The sequence below is a fragment of the Neopsephotus bourkii genome, unplaced genomic scaffold, assembly GCF_033783945.1.
Source record: "Neopsephotus bourkii isolate Nb327-2 ecotype Australia unplaced genomic scaffold, CSIRO-AGI_Nbou_v1 NB_1825, whole genome shotgun sequence".
NCBI lineage: Eukaryota > Metazoa > Chordata > Aves > Psittaciformes > Psittacidae > Neopsephotus > Neopsephotus bourkii.
Genome location: NW_026902298.1, coordinates 11,190,513 through 11,216,726, shown reverse-complemented (window position 1 = coordinate 11,216,726; position 26,214 = coordinate 11,190,513). Strand labels below are relative to the sequence as shown.

Sequence of the window (26,214 nt, the reverse complement as noted above, 5' to 3'; positions counted from 1 at the left end):
CAGGTTATACTGTGCTGTGATTTCTGATAACAGGTCAGCAGCAATGTTCTTTACTGTTGCACCACCTTTTTAAACCCCTTTGTATTTTAAGGGTTATTTGGGTATCGATCCTGGGAGGTTGATGTGACTGCTTTGTACTCTATCCCGTGGATCCTATGTGACATGACATACCATACCTTGCATGTGATGTCTGGCCACTCCTACAGAAGAACACTCAAATTCTGCACAGAATATGTTCCGGTCTAATTCTGGTGGCCTCCTGCTCCAGGTTTCATGACAACAGGTACCATCTCCTTTTCAATGCAGGCTGCCATTTGGAGCCATAGACTCACAGAATGGTTAGGGTAGGAAAGGACCTTAAGATCATGCACTTCCAACCCCCTGCCATGAGCAGGGGCGCCTCACACTAGACCATGTTACCCAAGGCTCTGTCCAACCTGGCCTTGAACACTGCCAAGGATGGAGCATTTGCCACTTCTTGGGGCAACCTGTGCCAGTGCTTCACCACCCTCACAGTAAAGAACTTCTTCCTTATATCTAACCTGAGCTTCCCCTGTTTAAAAGTCCTTGAATTATTAGTTTTTTAATGGGAGCGGACATTTTCACTGTTGTACCGGCCAAACCTGCCTAATAAAGCCGGGGATCTCTGGAGCTGATGAAGGATGGGAGACACGGTTGGGCCTCTGTCGCCATGGGGATGGGGACACGGGAGGCGCGGCCGCTGGGGGGCAGCAAAGTCCCTTTACGTCTCTGTCCGTCCCGCCCCTTTCGAGCTGATTGGCTGTGTTGGCGTACGCCAACTCAGCCAATCAGCGCGGAGGGGCGGAGTGGACGCGGGCGGCCGCGGCTGCAGTCGGCAGGGGCGATGGCGGCGGCCGCGCTGGGCCCGGCTCCGGCCCGGTGCCGCTCGGTGCATTGGTTCCGCCGCGGGCTGCGGCTGCACGACAACCCGGCGCTGCAGGAAGCGCTGCGGGACGCCGCGTCCCTCCGTTGCATCTACATCCTGGACCCGTGGTTCGCCGCCTCCTCCGCTGTGGGCATCAACCGCTGGCGGTGAGTGGACTAAGGCGGCTCCGGACCCTCAGGCCGCGGGTGGGGACAGAGGGGAACGGGATGGGCTGGGTGCGGGCGGGACCGGCGGTGGGGAGGGCTCCCGCGGCTGACGGAGCGCTTTCAGGGGTGTGGGCCGTGTCGGTGAGGCCGCAGCGGGAGCCTCGCCCTGGCCGGTTCATGTATTGCTGCCCTATGAGGGTGGTGAGACACTGGCACAGGTTGCCTAGAGAAGCTGTGGCTGCCCCATCCCTGCCAGTGCTCAAGGCCAGGTTGGACGGGGCTTGGAGCAACCTGCTCTAATGGAAGGTGTCCCTGCCCGTGGCAGAGGGTTGGAACTGAATGAGCTTTAAGGTCCCTTCCAACACTAAGCCAGTCTGGAACCGATGGCGGCTTAGCTTTAGAAAATGCTTTTCCCTGAATTTAGAGACAAGCATAAAGGAATGTCAGAGCTGCGTGACAGCCCCACGCCTTCCATCCGCTTTTTGGCTGCTGAGCGCACACAGGCATGTGTGCACTCCTGCCTTCCTCCAGTCCCTTTGGGTTTTTTACGGGAATGCACTTTGGCTGCTGCTGGGGAAGTGGCAATGAAGCTGTTAGTACTTGAGTCACGTCTGTGCAGAGCGAAACCTCGTGTACCGGGAGCCAGTCGCATTACATAATGCTGTTGTGCCAGATCTCGGCTGTCCAAATGTTTGGAAACCCAATCCAGGAAGGGATTTTCCTCTGTAAGGCTTCCCTGCATACAAACGAAGCAGGATCTCCCCTTGCCCTCTCCTGCCCCAATCAGGGGTAGCGGACAGGACAGCCACCTGGCTCCAAGTGCTGTTTGAAATGTCACGTTGGCTGGGCATTAGGGCAACTGTAGTTGTAACTGACTGCCTCTCTGGGCACCACAGTTTTACCTTAAGGAATGAGGTAGTGAGGGTGATTTAAGCATTTCTAGAACCCTCACCAGAGCATGGCTTAAAAACTGTAAATGTGTAGAAATTACCACAGTGTAGATGTTCACATTACAGAAAACTCTGGATTCTGTTACAGCTAAATATGCTGGGAGCATGAAGTGATTTTTGCACAGACCAGACTTTCTACAGGCAGCAGGAGACAGAGCCTCTCAAGTGCTGCTGTTGTTGCTAACTGCCATCATTTGGAACAACCAAAGCAGTGCCCCCAGCAGATTAATTCCTGATCCTTTTAATCCTTGTTTGTTTCCACCAACATTCCATAGGGAGGGAAGTAGATCTTATTTATGTTGTAGTCATGGAACAGGTGAGCAGGTGAAGTTTTTAAGAATAAGGTTTTCTTGGAAGTGTGCCTGCTGCAGATGTCAGAAATTAGCACCACTGGCTTTAGGCAAAAACATTGCCAAGTTACTGGAGTGCCACTGGTTCCCATTGAGAGCTTTGGCTTTGTTTCTCTATTTATTTTTTTAATGCAGTTCCTTGCATTCAGAGGTCCATGCACCTAAAGCACTGGTTGGTGTTTTAGCCAGCTCCCAGAAATGTTGAAATTCCCTTATTATTTATTCATATAGGATGAACTCTTGTTTAATGTTTAGAACACCTTGGAAAGTTGCTATTCCTGTTTAATAGGTGGAAAGTGGGCTGAGGGTAAAGGGGTGGTTTGTTTAGGTTACCCAGAAGTGGTTCTGAGTCTTCTGTACTGTTACAGTGGGCCCTTCTTTTCATGAGCCCCACATCTTTTTCTCCCTCAGGATGTGGAGAGGGAGTTTGCTGTATCTCAGAGCTTGCATTTTATGTTACGGGCAGTGCAGCTGAGGAGAGAGAATCTACTTTGCAGGGCAGTTGTAGCTTAGCTTCCTTTAGCTGCGTGTGGTCTTAAGGGAGCTGATGCAGATACTCATGTCTTGCAGGTCACGCTGCAGAGTGGGCATGGAATGGGGGGAGGAGGTGGAGGTTGGCAGCTCACAGAGGGTTGTGAGTTTGCCAGCAGTGCCACGTGCTGTCGCAGAGACTGAAGTTTTAGAGCTGGTGTCTTTTGCAGCATTAGACAAAACAAAGTGACCTTATGGTGTAGATCCGGTGTCGTGACTGTGAAAGCAATGATTACACATTTGATGTTTTATAGCATAGTGGGAGACACCATTAAATGCAAAAATCTCTTAAATGCTTTTTTACAGTTGGGGGGGAAGGGAATAGATTGGTATTTTTGCATGCTCTCTCATCTTTTTGTCTTCATGGTGGAAGACAAAATGTAGTTCTGTTTGCAGCAACTCTAAGTGCAGATAAAGCTTGCCTTGGGATATCCTGATGCTCAGTCTCGTGCTACTGATGAGCCAGGAGCGTGTGTTTTTCTGCTGTGGCATTGTGTAATTCATTACTTTTTGGAGCAGTAGTGTACCGACACCTACTTCTTGAGCAAAATCCCTCCCACCCCAGAACAGAATCAATGAGAGAAAATACCGTAGGGAATTATATGGTTTATGCTTTTTGCCATCTCATTGTGTGGGGAGAGCAGCTGGTGGGAGGTGCTGCCAGCTCTGAGAGAGAACATGGGAAAGGGGTTGCAGGAAAAAGGAAATCTGGGAAATCTGCATCTGTACAAGTAGAACATGCACAGGAATGGCTGGGAGCTGGCTGGTGCTGAAGTCTCATAGCAGTCAGTAGACACCAGGATGAATATAAATTGTTGTTTTCTGTCTCTTGTCCTAACTTCCTGGTTGATTGGTGATGCAGATTTGCTGGAGTTCCATGCAAATTTTCATCTGTTGTCTTTACACTGACTGCTCTTGTTTCTCCTCTGCAGATTTCTGCTCCAGTCTCTGGAAGATCTGGACAACAGTTTAAGGAAACTCAACTCTCGCTTGTTTGTTGTGCGAGGGCAGCCAACAGATGTCTTCCCAAGACTCTTTAAAGTAAGAGAATAATTTTCTGGAGCATAGTGAAGAAAAATTTATGTCCTGGTGCTATCTTTGTTTTCACTCTAATGTTTTGCTAGCTGTTGGAGATCCCCTCAGCTTCTCTTTGATTGTAACTAATTCTTAACTATAACACACCTTCACTGTAACAAATCTCTAACTACAATTATCTACAACTAGCATAAGGGTCAGGCTTGGGAGCCAGATATGCTCTTGAACTCGGACTTGCAAAGAAATTTAGTAGTAGAGTATAACCTAATACTAGCATGCTTGAGCTTCTCTTTTTGGATGGTGGTCTTCATCGTTGTAAGCCAGGTCTCACAGGGCTGCACTCCTCTATGTTGAGAGCTTCTCTCGTACTGGGTATTTTCTTCTGCAGCTCTTATCTGTGAAGACTGCTGTGACAACACACCTTTACAGACAACAGAAAAAAATATATTGGTCTGTATGTGAGTTACAAATAGGGCTTTGTGTTAAAATTTCAAAGTTCAGAAGCTTTATGTTAGCTGACTTCCTTTTCTTCTTCTGTTAAAGGCTGCAGTCTGGTCAGCACAGCAGCAAAATACAGCTTGGGTCCAGGCTCCCTGTTGATGTGCCATTTAGGACAATGGAATATACAGTGACCTCAGTGGTCATTAATGTATTAGTGGGATACATTTCTGAAGTGTCAGTGCTGCAGATTGTGAGAGACAGGGCAGGCCAGAGCATCTCCTTGAATATTAAGGTTCCTCAAGCAGTATCATTTTTCTCTGTCCTGCTCTAAGACTGAATTTTCCATTGTCTTTGAAGCTTTTTGACAGCATCTTTACTAGAGCGACAAAGCTAAAACGGTTCATAAGCGTCTTATGATTTGGATTTGTCATGTGGACTGTACCTTACATATGGTTAACAGAACTAGTGTCACCAAAACTAGTGTCAGCTGCTGTAGGCCAGCTGCTGAGAAGGAGGCATAAATGTATAAGCTCTTACTGTGAATGGTTGTGATGTGTGTTTCTGGGAGGAGGGCAGTCCTGGGGAGAGAAATCAGACTCAGCAGGTCAGAAGGGGCACTGATACTTATTTTGGCTTTGCATCTTAACACATGACACAAACTGTGTGCTGCTTTTAGCATTTTCAGTGTCTGGGTTGCATTTTGATCTGCAAATAAGTTCTGGCTAGTAGCAGTTCATGCCCCCCTTATATTAGTTTAAGGTAGTCACAGGGTAATTAAAAATTTGATGGAGAAAAATGCTCACTTTGGTCAAAGAACAAAAAGTAGTTGGCAGAATCAGAGGTCTGGGGAGATGTTTGTGGAATCTGCCAGACTTGCTTTTTGCTGCAGTCTGTTTTCTGGGGCAAGTGAATTAATGAATATCTTGGATGTGCTGTAACGGAGAAAAGGGGGGTGTGAAGGTGTTATGCTATTATGTGGGAAAAGTACGGCTTTCATGGGGATTCAAGCCTCTTCAGAGCTGCTGCACTGAACAGTGAATTAGCAGCAGCTCATGTCTTGCTGTCAGCTGTTTTGGAGAAGAGAGTTATGTCACGTGTGGTAGGTAATGCAACACTTGGACCTAATATAATTTCTGCTCTTGCTGCCAGTAGCTTGAGCTATGTTGGCAATAGCAATTGCTGCAAAGGCACTACTATATGTGGATACCATGAGAATTGTGTTTGTTACCTCTGTCTTAACCTTTGTAGAGGTTTTTTGTCTCCCTCCCTGGGAAAAAACATCTGTAATTTTAGCTCTTCTATCAAAGAAAGAGTCATTTGTTCCCTAAAGTTTGCTTGCAGTCCCTTTGGTGGGTGTTTCTTTCTCTACAGTTTTGCTTTGCTATAGGCTAGATACTAACAGACAAGTCAGTCATGGCTGTTCTTTTGTTTATCTGCAGCAATTTACTGTCATACAGCTTAGTGTTTTCTGCGTGGTTGTGCTGTTCTGTCACACACAGGGTGGTGAGCTTCTCTAAAGTGTGGGAAATACCTGAATTTGAAGTTCTGTATTCTTACCTAAAATCTCTGCTAGCCTTAAATGGTTGGGGGCTTTTTTATTCCTTTCCTTTCCTTCAAGACAGTAATGTGTGTTTCTTCAAGACCAAAGCCAACTTTTCCAAGCCTTCCAGCTGATACTGTCTTTCTTAAAAAAGAAAGAAAAGTCTAAAATGAAGCTGTTAAATCACATAGGAGCAGGGCAGGGCCTGGAACGTGTCTGTTTCACCCCTGCTCTGAGTTATGGGTGGTGTCATGCTCTTTGTTTGAAAAAGGAGTGGAGGACCTCTCTGGAGACGTACATTCAGTACATAACTGGTTCATTTCTCTGTCCTTCCTAATATTAATTTTAGGATTGAATCTGAAAGCTTAGAAAAGAAGGGAATTTGTACAGTTGTCTGCTTCCAAATTCCCTTCCCTGTCTTTGGCATTATTTTTCAATAGTCTCTAGTGAGATAATCACATCTGTTCTTTGTGTTTTGTGTCTGGTTCCAAAGTGGAAAAGGCTGTCCTGTGTATATAGAGGTGACTTAGACTCTCTCACTTGGAGAATGTGGTTCGGAACTTGGTTTTGTGAGGGGTTTTTTAAGTGTCTCTGTAGATTTCTGGATGTGTTTGACTAAAGTGTTTGCTAAACAGATCTGTGGGCTGCTGCTCTGCTTGATGGATGTCTCAGGAGGGTCGCTGTGGAAACCATTAAACCTCTTCTCATAGGATTCATATTCTGAGAAAAACTAGGCCATAGTACTTGAGAGCAAACTGTGCTCTGGAAAAGCCTGAATGCTATTTTGTAAGGTTTGCTCCATGTAATCTGTGAGAGATCTGTTAAAGGCATGAAGATACAGGATAGGTGCATGGTTTGGCTAACGTAAAATAACCCCCCAAGGGCAGAACTTGAATATAAGTCTGAATTACATTATCATACTCTGCTGTGATGACCAGAAAGGTTCATTCAGTTGCCATCCTTTGCCCTGTATTTGCCACTACCTTTGTTTTCTTTGCTGTTTGGGTTGGACATTGATCCTCTATTATATGATTGCTTTACGGAGGGATTGGAAAAAATTTAGAGTGTACTGGTTTCATTTAATGAAAGTTTCCACATAAAAATACAGGGTTTTGAGTGGAACTTGTTCTCTGAAAGGCTTTCTCTGCAAGTGCTTGAATCTGATAGTAGGGTTACTTTTGGACAGCATGTGTAACAAAATAGGTGGTGTTAGGTTTGGGGACTGAGCTGTAACCTAAGAACATTAATAGAGAAGAACTTGAACCTCCTTTAGGTGTTTTACACCTGAGGTAGGAATTTGCATGGCTGATGTGGTGCTTGCTCGAGCTGATAAAATTGTTGACTCTTTGGTTATCTCAATTCCAGATCGCTGGTCATCACAGGAACCTTCTCTAAGCTTCCAGACTGTCCAGGAACTCTGAAACCCTCGTTTGTAATTGTGCTGGTCACAGACAGTCTTGTTTGTCAGCTCTGTGCCTTGTGTTTCTTGCAGGAATGGGGAGTCACTCGTCTCACCTTTGAGTATGACTCAGAGCCGTTTGGTAAGGAGAGAGATGCAGCTATCATCAAACTGGCCAAGGAGGCTGGCGTGGAGGTGGTGATAGAGAACTCCCACACCCTCTACGACCTGGACAGGTAAAGGGAGAGCAAGGGCAGAGGTGCTGTCTGGGCTAGGCTGGGATTCTCACATCTGTGAAGACCAGTCTTTTCATTATCCATGTTGATCACTGTCACCCTGTGTGAACCTAGAAGGTGTCAACAGGATTACTCTGCGCACTTGCGCTTTTGATTAGAGCACGTTAAAATGCTGGCAGTGACGTGAATATACAGGATGGTGTTGCCTCGAGCTTATTAAACTCTACTTAACAGGCATTTAAGTTGTGTCCTGTTGGTGGCTCTCCTTGAGCATGTCCTCACTGTGTGGGCTGCTGGTTTTTGCTATCTTTTGTTAAAGATAGTTGAGCTTTTGTCTCAAACAGGTTATGAAAGCAGGGCTTTTAACTGATGGACATGCCAAGACAGCTGGAAGGAATAGAACAAGGTAGATTGGGGCAAACTTACCATATTTTAAAACATGAATGCCTTGTCTTTGTTGTGTATTTGCTGTGGGGGAGACTTGCCTTTATGTTGAGCTTTTTATATTTACTCATATAAAATACAATCTCCATATATCTGTGATCTCCTTAAAGAGTGAACAGTCTTTCAGCTAAGACTAATGTACGCTTACCTTCAACCATGTTTCAGTACTGTTCTTACAGGTTGCTTGCCTTTTTTTTTTTGGGGGGGGGGAGGCATATGACTGTGTCAGTAATGCTGAATGTAGTTTTCCTTTTAATATCCCCAATTTCCCATGGAAAGGAGCTTTGCAGTTAGCATATGCTGTGTGGAAATGCTTGTCTTTGGAGTGTGGGGGGTTCTTCTTGAGCCTGTCTTATGAACAGGCACTGCTTTCTCATTTTGCCTTGGAAGAGACCTCTTGAATGCTTATTGCATCCTCACCTCTTCAGTGCCAATGCCCCTCGCATCCTTCCTCATGTCATCTTTGTGTTTTCCAACGTGGATTATCCTAGTTTACTTAAGTTTTCAGGTGGAATTTCTATTCTAAAAAATCTTCCATATCTCTTCTAAGTTTTGTCACCTTCATACATCTGGGTATTTCTAGAGCTGGAGAGCAGCTAGCATTCAAACTGCAGGAGTAGCATGGATTTTTATAGTCCTATAATGTTTCCTGTCTTCTAATAGTCACCAGTATTCTTTATGTTTTTTCTGAGTGCTGTTAAACACTAAACTGTTGTCTCAGGGCTTCCTTCCAGAATAGGCATAGCTATTAGAGATTGCATATCTGTGCATATGGAGAAACAGCATGACCAACAGTGCATTTCATCTGATATTTTTGAGAGCTGGCCATGCAGTGTTCATCTTTAGCTATGCAAGATAGCTTATTGCGTCAGTAAACTTTATCAGCCACCTCTTTTTTTGTCCCTTCACAGCTATTTTATGAATAACGTTGAGCAGCACAAGCCCCTGCTCAGCTCTGTGTAGGGTTTCTCCTTCTCTATCTCAAAGAATTTCCTGTATCCAGGGATCTTTTGCTTTATCCCTATTTATTAGGGTTTCTTTAATAATTTTCAGTGAGGGATCTAGTCAGATGGTTTCTGAAAATCCAAGTAGAGGGTTATCAACTGAATCTGCCTCGCCCCAAGCTCAAATGTCACTACCAAATTTTGAGGCACAACTTAACTTGAGGCCAAATTAACCCTCCAGCATATTGCATATACCCATGCATTCATTGATTCCATTAGTATTTTCTACCCCTCTGCCTATTGCACATACCAGAATCTCTATTGTGTCATCCCTCTGATGCCTGGAGATGCTTTTTAAATCTGGAGTCACATTTGCTCTTCTTTTTTCCTTGTTGTATTCAGTTTTAAGGCAAGTGTTCCATGCAGCAGCTATTAGCTTGGGTATTTCTTGATGTCCTTTACAGATCCTGGGTGAATGCTTGCTGCTCCTGGCAATCTGTTGCTATTCAAGCATAGCTTTGCTTTGTAGCATTTAGAATAGAATCATAGAATCCTTTTTCTCATAGAATTAATTTCTTCCAAGCCTACCGGTCTGTGACATCTCCTGATAAATTTTCCTTAAAAAGATTGAGTTGTAACCGCCCTGAATATGTCCATAATGAATACATGTGTAAAAATAAATGCAGGGTTTTTGATGTGCTATTACAGAGACTGATTTTTTTTATGACTTGATCTCTTGGCCCTATAAATATCCTGAGTGTCTGGAAAGGGATTTTATTTTTTAACTACTTAGGCTTTTTTTAAAAGGTTTCTCACACTTTGCTGTGAGTTGGGAGGTGGAAAGAAGCTGCTTTTGTGGGTTTTAATTTAACATACCAAAGCTTGGGGTTTGTCTGTCTTTATCTGGCCTTCATTTTTCTGAAGGATTTTGCCTTCTGTTATCTTTGCTGATGCTGTTTTCTAATTGTTTTGACTCTTGTGATCTTTCTGAAGTCTTTCTGTGTGCAATTGTTTAATATCTTTCCCCCAACATCATCCTCAAACCATCTTCGTGTTGCCTGTCAGCGTTTTACGTCTCAGCTTGTTCTTTTTGCTTAGCAGCCTGCCTCATTTTTATGCATTTCTTTTCTTGAATTCAGAGTCACTGCTGCTCCTGGAATGCTGTTTTATTGATGCAAGCTGCAGTCACAGGTAGAACAGGCAGGTGATAACTAACATCTTCACTTACACTTTAGCACTGCCAAAGACCAAATCATGAATTGCCTTTCCCTGTGGGTTCTTAACCAGTTGTTCCCTGGTTTTTGGCAGGCGATGGGGTGTGACAGCTACCCAGCCTGTGCAGAGGCAGTTGAAGTCTTCAGTTAACTCTGACATTTCCTGGTTCTTGGCATCTCTGGAGGTTTCCCAGCAGGTGGTAATACAATTCTAATATTGTATTTCCCCTGGAAGCCTCTTGCAGGGTATCATCTCCAGTCTTCTGATTCATGGTATGTGTTGTCCCTCTGCACACCCTACTGTTTTTCCTGCATAATTAGTAACCTGGTGCTAGCATCCTTCTTCTCATCTGTCTTTGATCAAGTTTCCCATAAGATTTTCAGATCTGGTTTTAAACAATTTAGACTAATCTTTCACTTCGACATAAATGATCCCAGCAGTCCTTCTCTTGTCCCTGCAGTGTATTCCCAGTACCAGCTCCTTTTAAACAAACAGCCTATTCAGTTAAGTTGTGAATTTGACCAGTTTTACCCAAGAAAGAAAGTAGGAAGATTGCAGTATGCTCCTTGTTGCACTGCCAGCATAGCTGTGTGATGATAATCAGAGCATCTTTCCCCTCCTCTTCACCCAAACGAGGGATATAGAAAATCAGCATCAGTGCTGAAAAATACTCCTAAGAAAATCTAGGCTTTTCCAGTCAAGATTATTGATGTTCAGATTCTAGAAATCAGACAAGAAAGATAATCTCTTGCATTATCAGCTTACCAAGCTCACAGCCTTTACTTGACAATCATTCTATCTGACAACTTCCATCTGACAGGTTGTTTTGTCTCTTCTCTGAATCTGTTTTCTCCTCCTTAGGATCTAAATCCTCTGTAGCCTGCTTGCTGACTGTCAGCACCGTGGTTTCTGTAATCCTGGGCAGGCCTGCGTTATTCAGTGGGGGAGGTTTAGGGCAGAAGAGAACACTGAGAGCTTGTGTGTTTGTAGTATGCATCAGGAGCAGCTTTTCTTCAAATACTCTAGCCTAAGGCTGAAATGGTAGTTACATACATTTTAGTAGGAGTATGTAGTAGTTTAAAGGTACTGAAGAAGTTTGCACACCTTGGAGGTTCTGCAGTTCATAATTATACTATGCGGAAAAAAGTGGTTTATTGCCACCTAAAAAGGTTGAGTCAAACTTGTGCCTGCCAGATCTTGTTATCCTCATGTGTCTGGCGTGGTGATCTGGTGTCAGGTGTTTTTTCCCTGTGCTGATACTTAGCCTGTCATCAAGTAATTTCATCTCTCCTCTGCTCACGTATGTGATGCTGTTGAAGCTGAGTTGTTTGTCCTTCACCCAGCGCCTGATGTATAGAATATCTCTTGGATATCTCTCCATCTCCTCTTTAAATCTGTAGAAATACCCCTTTTGTCTTACATACACGTAGCCCTACACGAGCTCTCTGGAGCAAGGATTTAGATCACAGCAATTGCATAAGCTGTGTGAATTGGTAGTGGGGCGCGTTGTTGAGCAGCCTGCTTGCCGAGTGCTGGCAGCCAGCAGCCAGCTCTTCCTCGTGCAGGGAAGCAGGGAGGAGCACAGCACGTTCAGTCCCCTGCGAGAACCCAGACCTGTCATTTGCAGTCGAGCTCGGATGTCAGGGTTTGGAAGCAAGCAGCTTGCCCTAGCCCTATAGCAGTTCCACTGAGGCACTGCCATGGAGATGAGAGATAGAAACTGGCACCTATGAGGTGGCACATTCAGACTCTACAAACACTGCTGTCACAGGTAGGACTTTAGGATGCCCTGTAATCCAGACTATGTTTGGTGAGGTTTTAGTTGCCTGCTTTCTTGAGGTAAAGTGTGACTGACAGTCAGAAAGACCTTCATAACTTCAGGCATCAAGGCACTACCATCAGATAGTGCTGGGCAGTGTATTTCTAGTCTGGTAACACAGCTGGTTTCATGTTAAAAAGGTTAGGTTCTGTATGACAGTGATTCTGGTCTTCTCTGTTCTGCTTCAGGAAAACCAGCCGAATAACTGCCACGTGTAGTCTGTGGGTTGAGCAGGGAGAGAGATGAAATGGGAGTATTAAATCCTGGGAAAGCACCTCCCTTTTTCAGCCATCAGGGAAAGTCGTGTGAGATTGTACTGCCTGAAGTAGAAGGGCAGTGGGAGGAAGGAAAGGACTGCTGATTGGGGCACTTCCTTGGACGAATCTTTGTACAGAAGACAGTGGGCTGTGCCCATGCTGTGATTGTTTTCTAGCCTGACACTGAAAAAGTACAGTGCACATCATAGGCTGGTATAGAATCACAGACTGGTTTGTGTTGGAAGGACCTTAAAGCTCACCCACTTACAACCCCCTGCCTTGGGCAGGGACAACCTTGGACCAGCTTGCTCCAAGCCCCTGTGTCCAACCTGGCCTTGAGCGCTGCCAGGGATGGGGCAGCCACAGCTTCTCTGGGCACCCTGTGCCAGCGCCTCAGCACCCTCACAGTGAAGATGACAGTAACCATCCTGATTGCCCCTTTCCTCCGCGTCCTTTTATCCCGGTGTTTATAAACAGGAAAGTGGGATGGAGCTGCAAGGAGGTTCACTTTCAGTGCTCGCAGCCGCGCTGCCTGTTCACCGGCTCCTTTCCCTTCCCTAGGCGGCGGCCCCATCGGTGCCGGGGCGGGCTGCCGGTGCTGGCTGCCGGTGCTCTCGGGGCCGGCATGTCGCTCCTCCTCGCTACACGTGCGGTGCTGGGGGCAGGGAGCGCACATGGCGTCTGCCGAGCCACTCGGCTTTAAGCCCGGCCCCTTGCATAAGCTGTTGACTGTAATGGGTGGGGAAGGCTGCTGTGCTGCAGCTCCCGTGTGAGCCGTGGGTTTGGCTGTCTCTGCTTTATGTAATGCTGGCGAGCCCTGTGCTGTCTGCTCTGCTGTTAACTCCTTCCTCTCCCTGCAGGAGACCGTGCTCAAAGGGACATCTTTCACTTACCTGGCCCACGAGGCTTCTCAAAGATCTCTTTCCCAGGATAAATGAGACTGCATGGCACTAGCAGACTGTAGATGCTTCGTGAAATAGAGGAATGGGGATTTATGGCTGTCTTTTCCAGTAGCATGATCTGACACTGGGGAATAGCAAGAGACAGGTCTGCTCGTGACCTTCTGGCGTGGGGAAGGATTTCTCTAATCACTGAGACAGAGGAGTGACGCAAACTGGGATTTGTCTCGTCGGACATAGGTGGAAGGGGGGGTTGCTGAAACAGGCTGGGACTTCTCATGTCAGATGGGGGGAAGTAAGGTCAGGATCATGTTAGGACATCACAAGGTGTCAGGGGAGCAGATGCAGGTCTGGGATTTGCTTGGGGAGACATAAACACAGTAGTCAGACTGAGATTTCCTACAGGGGTCTGATGAGGAGCTCTGGAAGAAAAACACGAGGCTAAATCTGATTTAGCTGGAGGTGTTTTGGTGTTTTTTCCCCCATGGAGATGAATTAAAATATGGGGGTTTGTTTTCTGCTGTGTTTTGAGGGTTTGGTTGGTTGGTTTTAATATCCCTTTGAGAGATGCATTGAGTGGAAGGTAGGTCTGTAAGGATTTCTATATCCAGAGTGAAAGTGGGATAGAGTTTGGCTGCTGTTTCCATGTGTATTCTGTGATATGAGCCTGTAATGCTTATTTTGTCTCCAGAATAATCGAGCTGAATGGCCACAAGCCACCCCTCACTTACAAGCGTTTCCAGGCCATCATTAGCCGCATGGAGCTCCCGAAGAAGCCGGTGAGCACTGTAGTAAGTCAGCAGATGGAGACATGTAAAGTGGACATCCAGGAGAACCATGACGATGTGTATGGGGTCCCATCCCTGGAAGAGCTGGGTATGTGTCAGAAGGCAAGGCAAGGGTTAACTGCCTGCTGAAACTGGGATGTAGTGGAACTGTTTCTGTGCCCAGGACAGCTCCAGTGTTCTCATCTGACCTGGGCTGCCTGTAGCCATAGAAGCAGCTTAATGAGTGCTGGACCTTATGAAAACAGACTGCTGTCCCTTTAGCACTGCTTTGAAACACTCTGTATCTGTCCTTATGTTCTCTGCTGTCCTGAGCATGTAACTGCTGTACCAGTGTCTCATGTCCTCTCCAGATGCTTTCCTCCTATTACTGTTTCTGACACATTGTGTAACAGACCTGAAGATGTAAACTGTGTACCAGGCTTAGATAATTTCATTTGGTTATTGCCAGGCAGCACCAATTTGGTTGCTTAGCAAGCCAAAGGATTATGACAGAAACTTCTTTCATTCATCCTGCTATGACTTACACTGTATCTTTCTTGGAGGAGGATGAATAGAGATCCAGGGATGAAGAATTCAAGGCCTATATCAGGGAATCTAAATGCAAGGGAAGAAAAGATTAATGCAGAATACTGTCTGCACGTGTGTAACTGGAGGCTCCACACCACCTTTATAGGTATCACCTTGTACCTTAGGGCACAGTTTCAGCAGTCATGTGAAAGCAGGGGGCTTCACAACAGGAGTATCCTAAGGTTGCAGTGCTGGGTAGATCTGCTTCCTTTATTGTCTGGTCTAACATGAGACTGCCTGCAACCTTACATGGCTGTGCTTGCTGCCAGGGGAGGCTCCTCTTTCAGCATAGAGCAGTGCAGGGAAACTGCATTATTGCTTTCCCTTTTCATCAGTTCTTTAGCACTTCCCCAGGCTTCCCTAGCACCAGCGTCCAGCAGAGTAAAAGCCTCACTGGGAGCAGCCAGACTACCTAGTGAGTTGCTGGTGTCCATGGCAAGGTATTTTGTAAGGCAGAGCTGTGGATCAGGTGTTCCTTTCCCAGCTGCTCTGGCCTTTGGAGAAGAGCCGTGTGGGTAAGTGCTGACACAGCACAGAGAGTGCTGGCTTGAGCAGGTTCTTGCCTTGACCCATGTGATTTGTCTGCTATACAAGGACTACAGCAGCAGGCAAGCCATGTTAGGCAACTGCAGTATGTAGTCTCTTGCTGTTATCATTGCTTAATTTCATCTATATCCTATGTCAGGCATGGCTTTGAATCTTACCAAGTTCTTTCTCTCAGGCTTTCCTACAGATGGTCTTGCCCCTGCAGTTTGGCAAGGAGGAGAGACAGAAGCCTTAGCACGTCTGGATAAACACTTGGAAAGAAAGGTAATCCCTGTTATTTAAGTGGTGATTCCTGCAGCCTGTGCCTCCAAATGAAACATGTCAGGAGGGTTGGAACTTGATCTTAAGGCCCTTTCCAACCCTAACTATTCTATGATTCTGTGTTGAGCATTGGCCATGGCTCTATTTCCCTGCTCTTCTAGCAATGGTCACAGCATTCACCTCTGGGAGGAGTGTTTGGTGTTGTTGGAGCACTCCTGTAATCTTGTGGTGTGTGGATCAGGGAGCTCCTAGGCTTCCTCAGACCCAAAGAAGGAGATCTGTGTATTAGTTATGCTGCTGTTTGAAGCACAGAGGTTTTCTTCCTTGTTTCTGCCCCTCAGTTTCCTTTAGAGGACTGCAAACTTGGAAAGTCTCCTGTAAGTTGCTCAGTCCCTGCTACACACCATCTTGCTTTGTCTGTAGCTGAGGGACTAGTGCAAGTACATGCTTACAGAAGTAGGCCTTCCCCTTGTATATCAGCCTCTTAATGTGTTGTCACACTGGCTGGCGTTACTTGAGCCCCTTGGTGAAATATTCATGTGTTTTCTATGGGGCACATGTTCTTGATTATAACACACAAGGCAAACAGTTTCAAAGTAATGAAAAGATGACCCAGCTCAATTTTAAGAATTTTGTATCTTTTTAATGTTGGGTGGCTTGGTGGCAGTTTTAGAAATCAGAGTATAAATTCTTATGCTAAAAGGGGAATAAACTGTCAGCATAATGCTCCACAAAAAGGTCTGAATTTTTAAGGTGTGAAATAAGGTAGAGGTACCTGATCATAAACAGCTGTGTTAGCTTTTATCCCTAGGAGCTCTCAGGGTTATTAGCTCCTGAATACAAAGCAAGCTTAATCCTTTCCTTGGCCAAAGTAACTGGTTTAGATCCTGGAGCAAAGGTCTTGCATGTCTTGAAAAGGTTGTAGGGTTTGGGACTGCCCCCTTGACATCTCTCCCAGCAGTGGTTGAAGGAGAATATGAGAGACTTTGCTGTCAGACCTAAGTGGCCTCAGCACCTGCACAGAGGCCTGCCCTTAGCAATGTCCCCCAAATGTGGGATTTTTTGGCTTATTTCTCCTGACTGTGTCTAGGCGTGGGTTGCAAATTACGAAAGACCAAGGATGAATGCCAATTCCTTGCTGGCCAGCCCGACAGGACTCAGTCCCTACCTGCGTTTTGGCTGCTTGTCATGCCGCTTGTTTTACTATCGTCTCTGGGAGCTGTATAAGAAGGTAAGACAAGAGGTTCATCTGGAGAGCAGCTTGGATGTGAGCATAGGTAGCATGGTGCTGGTTCCCAGACTGTGCCAGAACAGCTGCAGAAGCTGCTGTTGCCTCCTTTGAGTTTGATTGTTGGGCTACTCTTGACACTAAAGAAGAGGCACTTGGGTGTGAGGAAAAGGGATTCTCCTGTATACAGTCAAGCAGATCTTAAATCTGCTGGTACCTTGTTCTTCAGTCTGGATTTTTGTGTCATGAGCCAAATAGAGCTTTTTCCTGTTAGTTTTGTGTCATCCAAGTCACTTGTCAGTGTACTGAGCTAAAAGCAGTACTCTTGAATTTACCACCTGGGGTTTCTCGTAAAGGATGATCTGGAATTGAGCTCCTTTATGGCAATTGCTAGTAACTGACTTTGGAATTGCGTATGAATCTATGAGTGGCTTACACCTTCAGTGGATGGGTGGCTTACTTAACAACTTACTAAAGGCAGTCCTCCCCTGCTTGCAAATACCTTGTTCCCTGCTCCACAGGTGAAGCGGAACAGCACACCACCCCTCTCTCTGTACGGACAGCTGCTGTGGAGGGAGTTTTTCTACACAGCAGCCACAAACAACCCAAAGTTTGATCGCATGGAGGGGAACCCCATCTGCATCCAAATCCCCTGGGACAGGAATCCTGAAGCCTTGGCAAAGTGGGCAGAGGGCAAGACAGGCTTCCCTTGGATCGATGCAATCATGACCCAACTGAGACAGGAAGGTTGGATCCATCATCTGGCCAGGCATGCGGTGGCCTGCTTCCTGACCAGGGGCGACCTCTGGATCAGCTGGGAGTCAGGAGTCAGGGTGAGTCTGGCATTTCCAGAGGCTTGCAGGAGTCCATATGGAAAACAAAGTCTCTCTGCAAGGAAGGGTACACAGGTATGGCTTTTGCTTTGTGTGTGGAAGAGGCTTTTGGCCTGCCAGCTGCATGACTTCTTTCTGCCTTCTACCGTGGGGCTCTGACACTATCAAGAGTCTCCAGTAACCATAACTAAATGTTACGGGGACACACTGGTAAATGTGGTCTGGGGTACTGGGGGCTTTTTAGGTTATTCTTTTAATTTATAAAAGTTCTCTCAATCCATCTGTTTTCTTTGCAAGTTCAGTGTCACTTTATGACTGGACCTTTTTCCTCATGGAAATGGATTGTATAATCCATCACCGTGCCTGTCAGGGAATGCTCCATGACTGTGAAATCTGAGTCTAGAGTCTCTCAAGGAAAGAGGTAAAAGACCCTCCTCTTGGGCCATCTGAAGGGACAGACAGCTTGAACCTATCCAGTGTACACACAGCCCTACACAAACTGGAGGGAGAGGTGTCTTGTCACAAAGGTGACAAAGGAGCACATAGCAGAATGTGCATCATAGAGTCAGATGCTATAAGTGCAGTGTCTGCATTGATGTAAGTTACTGCTGAAACCTGTCCACCTCTCAGTGGCAGCGTGCTCTGTGACCTTCAGAGAGCTTCTTGCTTTGGTGTTTATTCTTTGCAGCATCTGCCTGCTTCCCATGATTGGTGCTTTGCACTTGTTATGCCTCTTAGGTTAGGATCAATACCCATGGCTTGCTGCAACACTAGGTAGTGATTTAGTCTCTAGCTGCATGAGAGATAAGGCAGCACTTTATTACGGTGAGCAGACAGAGCCTCCCTATGTGAGAGCATCATAAAGTAAGATCTATTGACCAGCCAGCTGGCTTCAGACAGCACATAGCCTCTTTGCTGCTGCTCTGGTTCCTAGGGGCTGTGCTTACAGCTCAGCATCTGCCATCTGAACTGGCATCTTGGGTCCCCCTGCCACAAAGTCCTGTGTGGGAAAGCTCTCAGTGCCTTTTCCTCCCCTTGCTACAGGTATTTGATGAACTGTTGCTGGATGCAGACTTCAGTGTGAATGCAGGCAGCTGGATGTGGCTTTCCTGCAGCGCGTTCTTCCAACAGTTCTTCCACTGCTACTGCCCTGTGGGCTTCGGACGTCGCACAGACCCCAGTGGTGACTACGTTAAGTGAGTGATGTGTCTGGAGCTTCTCTGTTGCTTGATCTCTGAGCCTGAGTTGTTCAGTGGCTGATGGGTGTATAAGCACTTTGTGTGCATTGTGAATACTGCGTTGCTGCACTTTAAATGATGCTTGTGCATCTTTTTACTTGTGTTGCAGGAGATATCTGCCCAAACTAAAGGGTTTCCCATCACGCTACATCTATGAACCATGGAATGCCCCAGAGTCTGTGCAGAAGGCAGCCAAGTGCATCATTGGGGTGGACTACCCCAAACCCATGGTGAACCATGCAGAGACCAGTCGACTGAACATTGAGCGCATGAAGCAGATCTACCAGCAGCTGTCACGCTACAGAGGGCTCTGTAAGTACCAATAATGGCAAAAGATTGTTTCTTTAATAGGAAATAAAATGCTAGGAGGAAAGGTAGTGATTTAAAATAGATAGCACTGAGTAGTTTTGAGAGTTGGTGATGGCACAGCACCATCCCTGTGCCACCAATTGTCCATTCTTCACTTTGTGGGGAAAAAACTAGGCAAAGAATGTTAAATAAATATACTTCTGGATCACTGTGTGTCTGTGGCCAGCACTGGGTGAACACAGCTCTGAACTCGTCCTGCTCTGGGATATGGATATTCTGGTTGGTCATCACTAAGATGTCTCCATGTGAAAGGTTTCTCCCACCAGCATAGTTAAGTGTTTCTTAACTATGATTTTCTTCTGTTTCTCTAGGTTTACTGGCATCAGTCCCTTCATGTGTGGAAGATCTCAGTGGCCCAGTTACAGACTCGGCCTCAGGGCAGGGTTGCAGCACCAGTACAGGTGAGCTGGAGTTTTGTGCTTCTGAGATAGTTTCATGTTGACTTGAAACTATGGGGCAGGAGGAGGGAGAGGAGGAGGGAGAGATCCTTTTCTAATAAGAAGAGAGTGTGTAGCTAGGAATGCCTAGATCTCATTCACCTTCCTTTAGGCTTTCTCAGAAGTCCCAGTGAGCCTTCATTTCTAAAAGGGCTGAAGAGCAGTTGATTAAAGTGAACCTTTTATTGCCTGTATGGGATCACATGCAGCCACTTAAGGGAGAAGTGCAGATTACTGTAGGGCCAGTCAGGTGTAATGAAGCTGGCCTCCAGCAAAGGAGAATACTTTTATGTTTGTTCTGCAGGATTTGATTCTGCTTTCAACAAAGGTCTTTCAGCAGTTTTCAAGGAGGTTGTGGCAACATGTCTGTGCTTGTATACTGCCTGTTCTTTCTCCCACCTCTGTGACAGGTTAGGCTAGGGTGTACTCATGAGATTTAAAGGCAGGGGAACTGTTGCAATGACTCTTCTTGCTCTACAGCAGTGAGGCTGTCGCAAGCAGACCAGGCTTCTCCAAAGCGCAAACACGAGGGAGCAGAAGAGCTGTGCACTGAAGAACTGTTCAAACGAGCCAAAGTGACAGGCCTCCCCGCTCCAGAGGTCCCTGGCAAGAGTTTATGACTGTGAGTAGTCCCCAGTGTGATCTGGCGTAAACTGCCTTGTTTTGGCAGATAGCAGGGCTCAGTCCGTTTGCTCCCTGCATTTTGATGAGCAAAATGGACTTGCTTCGGGAGGGAGGTGGCTGCTGACTGTATATTCCATAGCCCTGCAGTTTGGCAGTGGGCTGCCCTCTGGTTGTTTTGCTTTTGCTTGACAAGCTGTTAACTCAGTTGTCCAGCAGAGAGCAGTACCCTGTTGCTAGAACAGTCACAGAGCACGGTTGTTCTTGGGTTTGCTCTTGTGAGGCTGCTTCTCCTTCCACAGGGTGGGTTTGCAGCCAGGTTTGCCCATGTGGCAAGGGTACAGGCTACAGGAGGAGAGAGCAAGTAGGTCCAGTCACCTTCCTGAAATGCTTCCAGGAGGGAAGGAACTGGTTGCATATTCTGCCAACTTCCCAGGATGAAAAGTGAGTTTGAGGCACATTCTCTCTTTTGCTTTTTCCTACAGCCAGCAACAAGCACCTTGCAAGTGAAGAGGGAGAGTGCTGAAGAGGTGACCAGAGGAGGAGGGACTGCTGCCATGGAGGGACTGGAACTTGTGATCCGCAACAGAAAATCTGGGCTCTCATATAAATGTGTAATTCCAATAGCTGCCACAGAAGGGCACTGCGCTAGTTGTGCTTGGGACTATTTGGCTTTCTGGTCTCCGGAGAGCCAAATATATCTCAGCCATGTCCAAAACCTGACCACATTTAAGGTGGGGAGAGCCTTCTATGAGCTTGTGCAGTCCCAGGTGTATCTTTCTTTTCTGACAGTGGCTTGATGCATTGATGTAGGGAGCAGCATCTGCGCATCTCAAGTAGTGAACATCCTTTCTCATCACTAATACTAGGCAGTGAGTGGCGCTGATTAATTCCAATTCTAGTAGGAGTTGAGAAGGAAGCTGCTACAGTGTTAAAAATAGAGCACCCATCCTACGAGAGAGCAGGAGAAACTCAGGTTTTCTTTCATTAGTCTAGACTGGCGGAGATGTAAATGCTTTTGAGTAAATCAGGGTGGTACTCATGGGATGGAAAGAAAATGAAGGGCAACTGTAGCACAAGAACAAAGGGAACCAAACTGTCTGTACACTTGAACAGCACTTAAAACTCTCCCTGCAGAAGAATCTCGCTGCTGCAACATGGGCTGTTGTCTGGAAGGGGCAGCTTCAGAGCACTTTGACATTGGGTGGGAGGGAGTCTGAGAGGAGAAATTCTTGAGAGAATAAGAACATGCCTTGATAGGAGTAAAGTAGTTTCCCAGAAGCTTGCTGGTCTAGTTAATAAGGAAGCAACATCTGGGCCCCTGCACTCTAGAGCATTTCCTTCCCTGAGCGAGAGCTCTCTCAGATGGAGCATCCATGGTGTGTAGCCTGTGAGTGCCTCGTACTGATAGGGGATGTGTTACGCATCAGCTCCTTGAAGTGAGTCTTCGTCAGCTTCAGTCCCTTATCCATTCTGTGTGTCCATTCTGTTTTCTCTGTCCTGCACTGACGTCTGTGTTTCAGGTTTCTACGCAGTATACTCCAGTCCCTCTTGCCCTGCACACTGCTCCTTATGGTCATTTGCATTCGTGCTGGTGCTTTGTAGTCAAGCAGGATGATTGTGTAGCTTTCCTGGCTCTTAACCATACACTCCTTGGCCCAGTCCTGTTACATGTCACTTCAAGACGGTGCTGGCAGAGCACCTCTACTTGCCTTCCCATCTGAAGGGCAAGGGAGGGTAGTACTCAGAAGAGCCTGTCTTCTGGCTGTTCTAAAGAGGGAGTAGATCAGGTAGCTGGTCTTATTCAATGGGCTGCTGTTGGCACTGCTTTCATTTGCTGTCCAAAACCTTTCATCCCTGCCTGGCACAGATAACGTTGGGACTATATGTGAGTTGCTCAGTGAACAGCTTGGGGAGCACAGGAGTTATCTCCCTCTCTGACTGGGATAATCAGATTCCATTTTGGAGCCCATGTTTGAACCCAGAGCAATGGGGCTGCAAATAGAAAGTGACTCAAATGTGTCTGGGAAAGCTGAAGTGGTTGAATTGGGTCTGTGAGTTAATTTAGTGAATAGCTAAATAACCTTTCCTTCCCACTCATCTCCCTGGGGCATTGACCCTAGATTCCTTTTTCCAAGGGAATCCATTGAGCGGATTGACCAAGTAAATACTTTTCCTGCTCTTACTTTCTTCTAAACTTTATTCACAAAGCCTGCCTGGTGGAAAACCCGGTACTCAACAAGTTTTGTCCCCTTCGCTCTGACCCAGACCTTACTCCCATTGTCTTGGGGGTAGAAAGGTGTGAAGAAATAGAGACACCCCTTCTGCGGCAGAGAGAAGAAAGGGAGAAGACATGCACTTTGTACACTTAGACTACAGAAGTTGTGACTTCTGTCCTTTGCAGAGCCTCATGCTTGGGCAATGGTCTGTAAATATGATTTTTTTTTTAATATATAAATGTCTTTAACCCTCTCTATGCTGTCATCCAAATTATTTCAGTTGGTAAGTGGCATGTTTGGGACTGGATCTGGGGATAAGGCAAAGGGAGGGGAGGCTGAATCTCTTGTGATGTCTTAGAAGGCTTTGTAGATCTGGAGGGAATCCCTTTTGCAAGGTTTCTGTCAGCACCTGTGGTGTGGATGGTGTTACCTGAAGAGCTGCAGTTCAGGTAGTAGAACTGGGAAGGACACACAGAAACATAAGGCCAGCCAAAGGCAGGGGGAAAACTTCCTATAGGAAACCTATTAGGTAGGCTGGGATTCATCCACTGAGAACTTCCCAGGTGAAAGGATAAAGGTGGGTAGAACTGTGTGACAAGTGGGGGGCAAGTGTTCACTGTTTTCTGTAACGTTTAGGATTGTGCATGTTCCACTGCACTACAAGCTGGCAGATTGAACACGGCTGCACCTTCATTAGTTTTTGTGGTAACTTTTCCTTAGTTGTGGCTGCTGACAGATGGAGTTGAAAATCATGGGAGAGAAAAAGCCACCAGGGACCATTAGTGAAGATACCATCTTTGTTTCAGGATTGCTGCTGGCTGAGATGAAGGAAGCGGCGTGAAATGGATGCCAGTTTGGGGCTTTCTGTTTCCTGGGATAATGGCCTTTTTCTGTGTCTCGGGGCTGGGTGGCAGTATCTGACCTGAAGCAGGCAGTGTGAGCTCTGCCTGGGAAGGGGGAGCAGTAGTGAGCACAGTGGCTTTCAGGACATCTCCCAGGGTGATGTGGAGGCTCCTTTCAACTGAGAGGGTGGGCACTGGAGCAGGGAAGTGTTGTGAAGCTATGGGTCGTGTCTGGTATAGCACCAGCCAGCCACTGAGTACTGCTCAGCCGCTCGCTCCCTTCCATTCCCCAGTGGGATGGAAAGGAGAATCGGAACACATGTAAAACACATGGGTTGGGGTAGGAACAGCTTAATAATTGAAATAAAAGTAAAATATAATAATACAATTATAATAATTAGAGGAAGGAATAAATATCACCCCCTGAGAACTAAACAAGTGGTGCATAGTACAGTTGCTCACAACCCATTGACCAATGCCCATCCCAGTTGCTCACAACCCATTGACCAATGCCCATCCCAAGCCAACACCACCCCAGTTTACACAGTGGGCATGTCGTGCTGTGGTACGGAATATTCCTTTGGCTAGTTTGGGTCAGGTGTCCTGGCTGTGATTCCTCCTGGCTTCTTGTGCCCCTCCTCACTGGTAGAACGTGAGAGACTGAGAAGTCCTTAATTGGGGTAAGCGCTATTGAGCAACAACCAATGTGTTACCAGCATTACCTTCAGGCTAAAGCCAAAACAGCACTGCACAAGCTACTAGGAAGAAAATTAACTCCATCCCATCTAAAACCAGGACAGGTTTGTCAGCAACTGACCTCCTTCTCTTGCAGTTCTTAAGCTAATTCACGGACTGATACTAAAAACACCATGACGTAGCAGTCTAGTAACTAGCTAGGACACAGTTGGAGTGAAGTCCTGCTTGTGCCTTCTGCCATCCTCCTTGGTGCTCCTGTGTGCAGACCCAGTTACTGGACCCTATTTTTTCTCTATGGAGAATTACCTGAGGTACGTTACTTTCTTGGCACCCAGCATGACTTTAGGAAGTGTGAGTTGTCCTGCAGTTTCTTGTCCAGGTTTGTCAATGGGTCTGATCCAGAACAGCAGCACCAGAGCCTCAGCTGGGTATGTCCAGGTAGCGTCAGTCCAAAGACCAGCTAAGTGGTTATTGTGAACATCCAACAAAGCCAAGACACAGCTTAAAAGTACTTCATGTACATAAGCATTGGAAATTTGGAGTCTGCTTTGCTGGGCAAGTTTGAGACGCAAAAGAGGAGTTTTGGAGATGTAAATTTAGGTGTTTCAGTGAGGTGCTGGAGATAAAACAGTACATCTGGTCTGTGAGAACGCAATGTGTGCAGTGCGCTGGTTAACTGAGTGGGGCTGGGGTCAAGGCTCATGCTGTTGCTGAGCTGTTGTCTTATCAATGGCAAGGACCTCGTGGGCTTGAGGAAGTAACACTTGAGTGCTTGAAGTGGCTCGTGCATGACAAAAAGCCATTTGAAAATAGCAGCCAGTGCTATGGAAGATGAAGAGGCCGAATGATGGCCAACTCAGTCCTGCTTTCCCTACCTGGAGTATAGTAATGTCAATCAGACCTGGAGAGGTTGGGTTTGAAGCAGCCTGCACTGGCCAGAACATCTGTTCTCCCTGTCAAACGAATGACGGTGATGTGGCTAAGGATGGAAACTGGCTAACCTTGGATTTCTAGCAGAGAGAGATGGCCTGCTGCATGTGCTGGTGCACAAAGAAGGAGCTGGAGCAGCTTTGGGAGGGGTTAGGTGAAAGGTTTGGCAATGGAAAACACACCTGGATGTGAAGAGATGGGAGCTGGAGCCATGGAGGGGAAACGGAAGCAGTGAGCAGGATGGCTGATGGAGAGAGCAGAGTGCTGATCTGGTATCACAGCTGCATCTAGGGTGAGATCAGGAGGTTCAACAGGTGGGGAGAAGCAGAAAAACCTCTCTCCACACATAATCTCTCCTCAGACTTAACATAAGGCTGAGAATAGTTTCTATGAAGTGAACTTGATGTTCAGTTGGACAGTTTGAAAGAGAGAAATAAGATGGGAGATGCCTTGTGAGCAGAGACATGGGCTAGGACAGAAGTATGGTCTCTGCAGGAGATGGACATGCACTCTGCTGTGCACGTAAGGAGATGGATGTGACCAGCGATAGCGCAGCCAAAAAGGCCAAAATGGGGTTCCCAGCAGGCCAGGGCTGGGATGAGAGGCCTGATGACCAAGCTGCGGGGAGCTCTTGGTGTCCTAGCAGAGGGTAGGATGGGCTCATGGTGATGTGGCTGCAGGGGGCGGAGGAGGCAGCCTTAAGGCTTCTGCCTTCAGCTTCTGCCCCAGATCAGAGGCCAAAGCACAGGGGAGGCTGCAGAGGAATCATGTTGTGGTAGCCAGGGTTTGTGCTTTAAGATGGAGCTGTGTCAGAGCCCTGGAGGAGCACTGGTGTGTCTCTTGAGTCCTGCAAGCAAGACAGTTCACTGTGTGCATCCAAACTGCACAGGGGGCACTTCACCCTCACCCAGGATGCTGCCCCAGGTGTTGTGTGTGGTGACCCCGTGCTGTGTGCTTGTTTCCACCCTGACCCAGGACTAACATCTCTTTCAAGCTAGTCTGGCAGGAGACCAAGGCTCCAAAAGAGAGCAGGGCTGTGTGCCTTGGAGGGCTCTGCTCGCTCTTCTCTGGAGGACCAGCTGACGGCCTGGGTCTTGGCCAACGACTAATACGATTGCCTCAATGACAGCTCCGTGCTTTGAGAAACACTGGTGTGATCTGCTGTATCTTTAAACTGGGCTAAAGCAGTGCCCTGCTCCCTATCCGGAACTGCCACAGGAGCAGGGTGGGCATGGAGGGAGTACAAAACATTCTCCTGTTCAGGTACAAGAAGTGGCCTTGGCACCTAAAAATACCGATGTTCCCCACTCCTGTGCCCAGCACAACCTGTACTCTCTTCTGCAGGCAGAGGATGTGGAGGAGAGGCAGGGGAGGGAAACCTGGTGCGGAAGGGTAGCAGCAGAGAGCATTCACCCAAGAGGAGATGCTCCCTGGGACATCGCTGGATGCCTGCTCTAGGAAGAGACCTGCAACCCCGAGACGTGCTTTTCCCTGCCTCATGCCTGCAGCACGTGTGTTTGAGCTGC

At 46.9% G+C, this 26,214-nt stretch overlaps 1 protein-coding gene across 3 annotated transcripts; it reads left to right on the top strand.

The window, feature by feature from the left end:
• The first annotated feature begins 805 nt into the window (after positions 1-805).
• On the top strand, positions 806-22,473 carry CRY2 (cryptochrome circadian regulator 2). 3 transcript variants are annotated; one of them, XM_061343440.1, is made up of 12 exons: positions 806-1,053; positions 3,817-3,925; positions 7,393-7,535; positions 13,805-13,989; positions 15,190-15,278; positions 16,366-16,506; positions 17,025-17,336; positions 18,381-18,532; positions 18,684-18,886; positions 19,255-19,344; positions 19,864-20,002; positions 20,487-22,473. In XM_061343440.1, exons 1-11 carry the CDS (start codon positions 866-868, stop codon positions 19,998-20,000), a joined length of 1,749 nt encoding a protein of 582 aa, XP_061199424.1. In that variant the 5' UTR covers positions 806-865; the 3' UTR covers positions 20,001-20,002; positions 20,487-22,473. The 3 variants fall into 3 exon arrangements, with proteins under 3 accessions (XP_061199424.1, XP_061199423.1, XP_061199422.1); XM_061343439.1 differs by having other exon boundaries at positions 19,861-20,018; positions 20,509-22,473; XM_061343438.1 differs by having other exon boundaries at positions 807-1,053; positions 19,861-20,002.
• Positions 22,474-26,214: the final 3,741 nt, after the last annotated feature.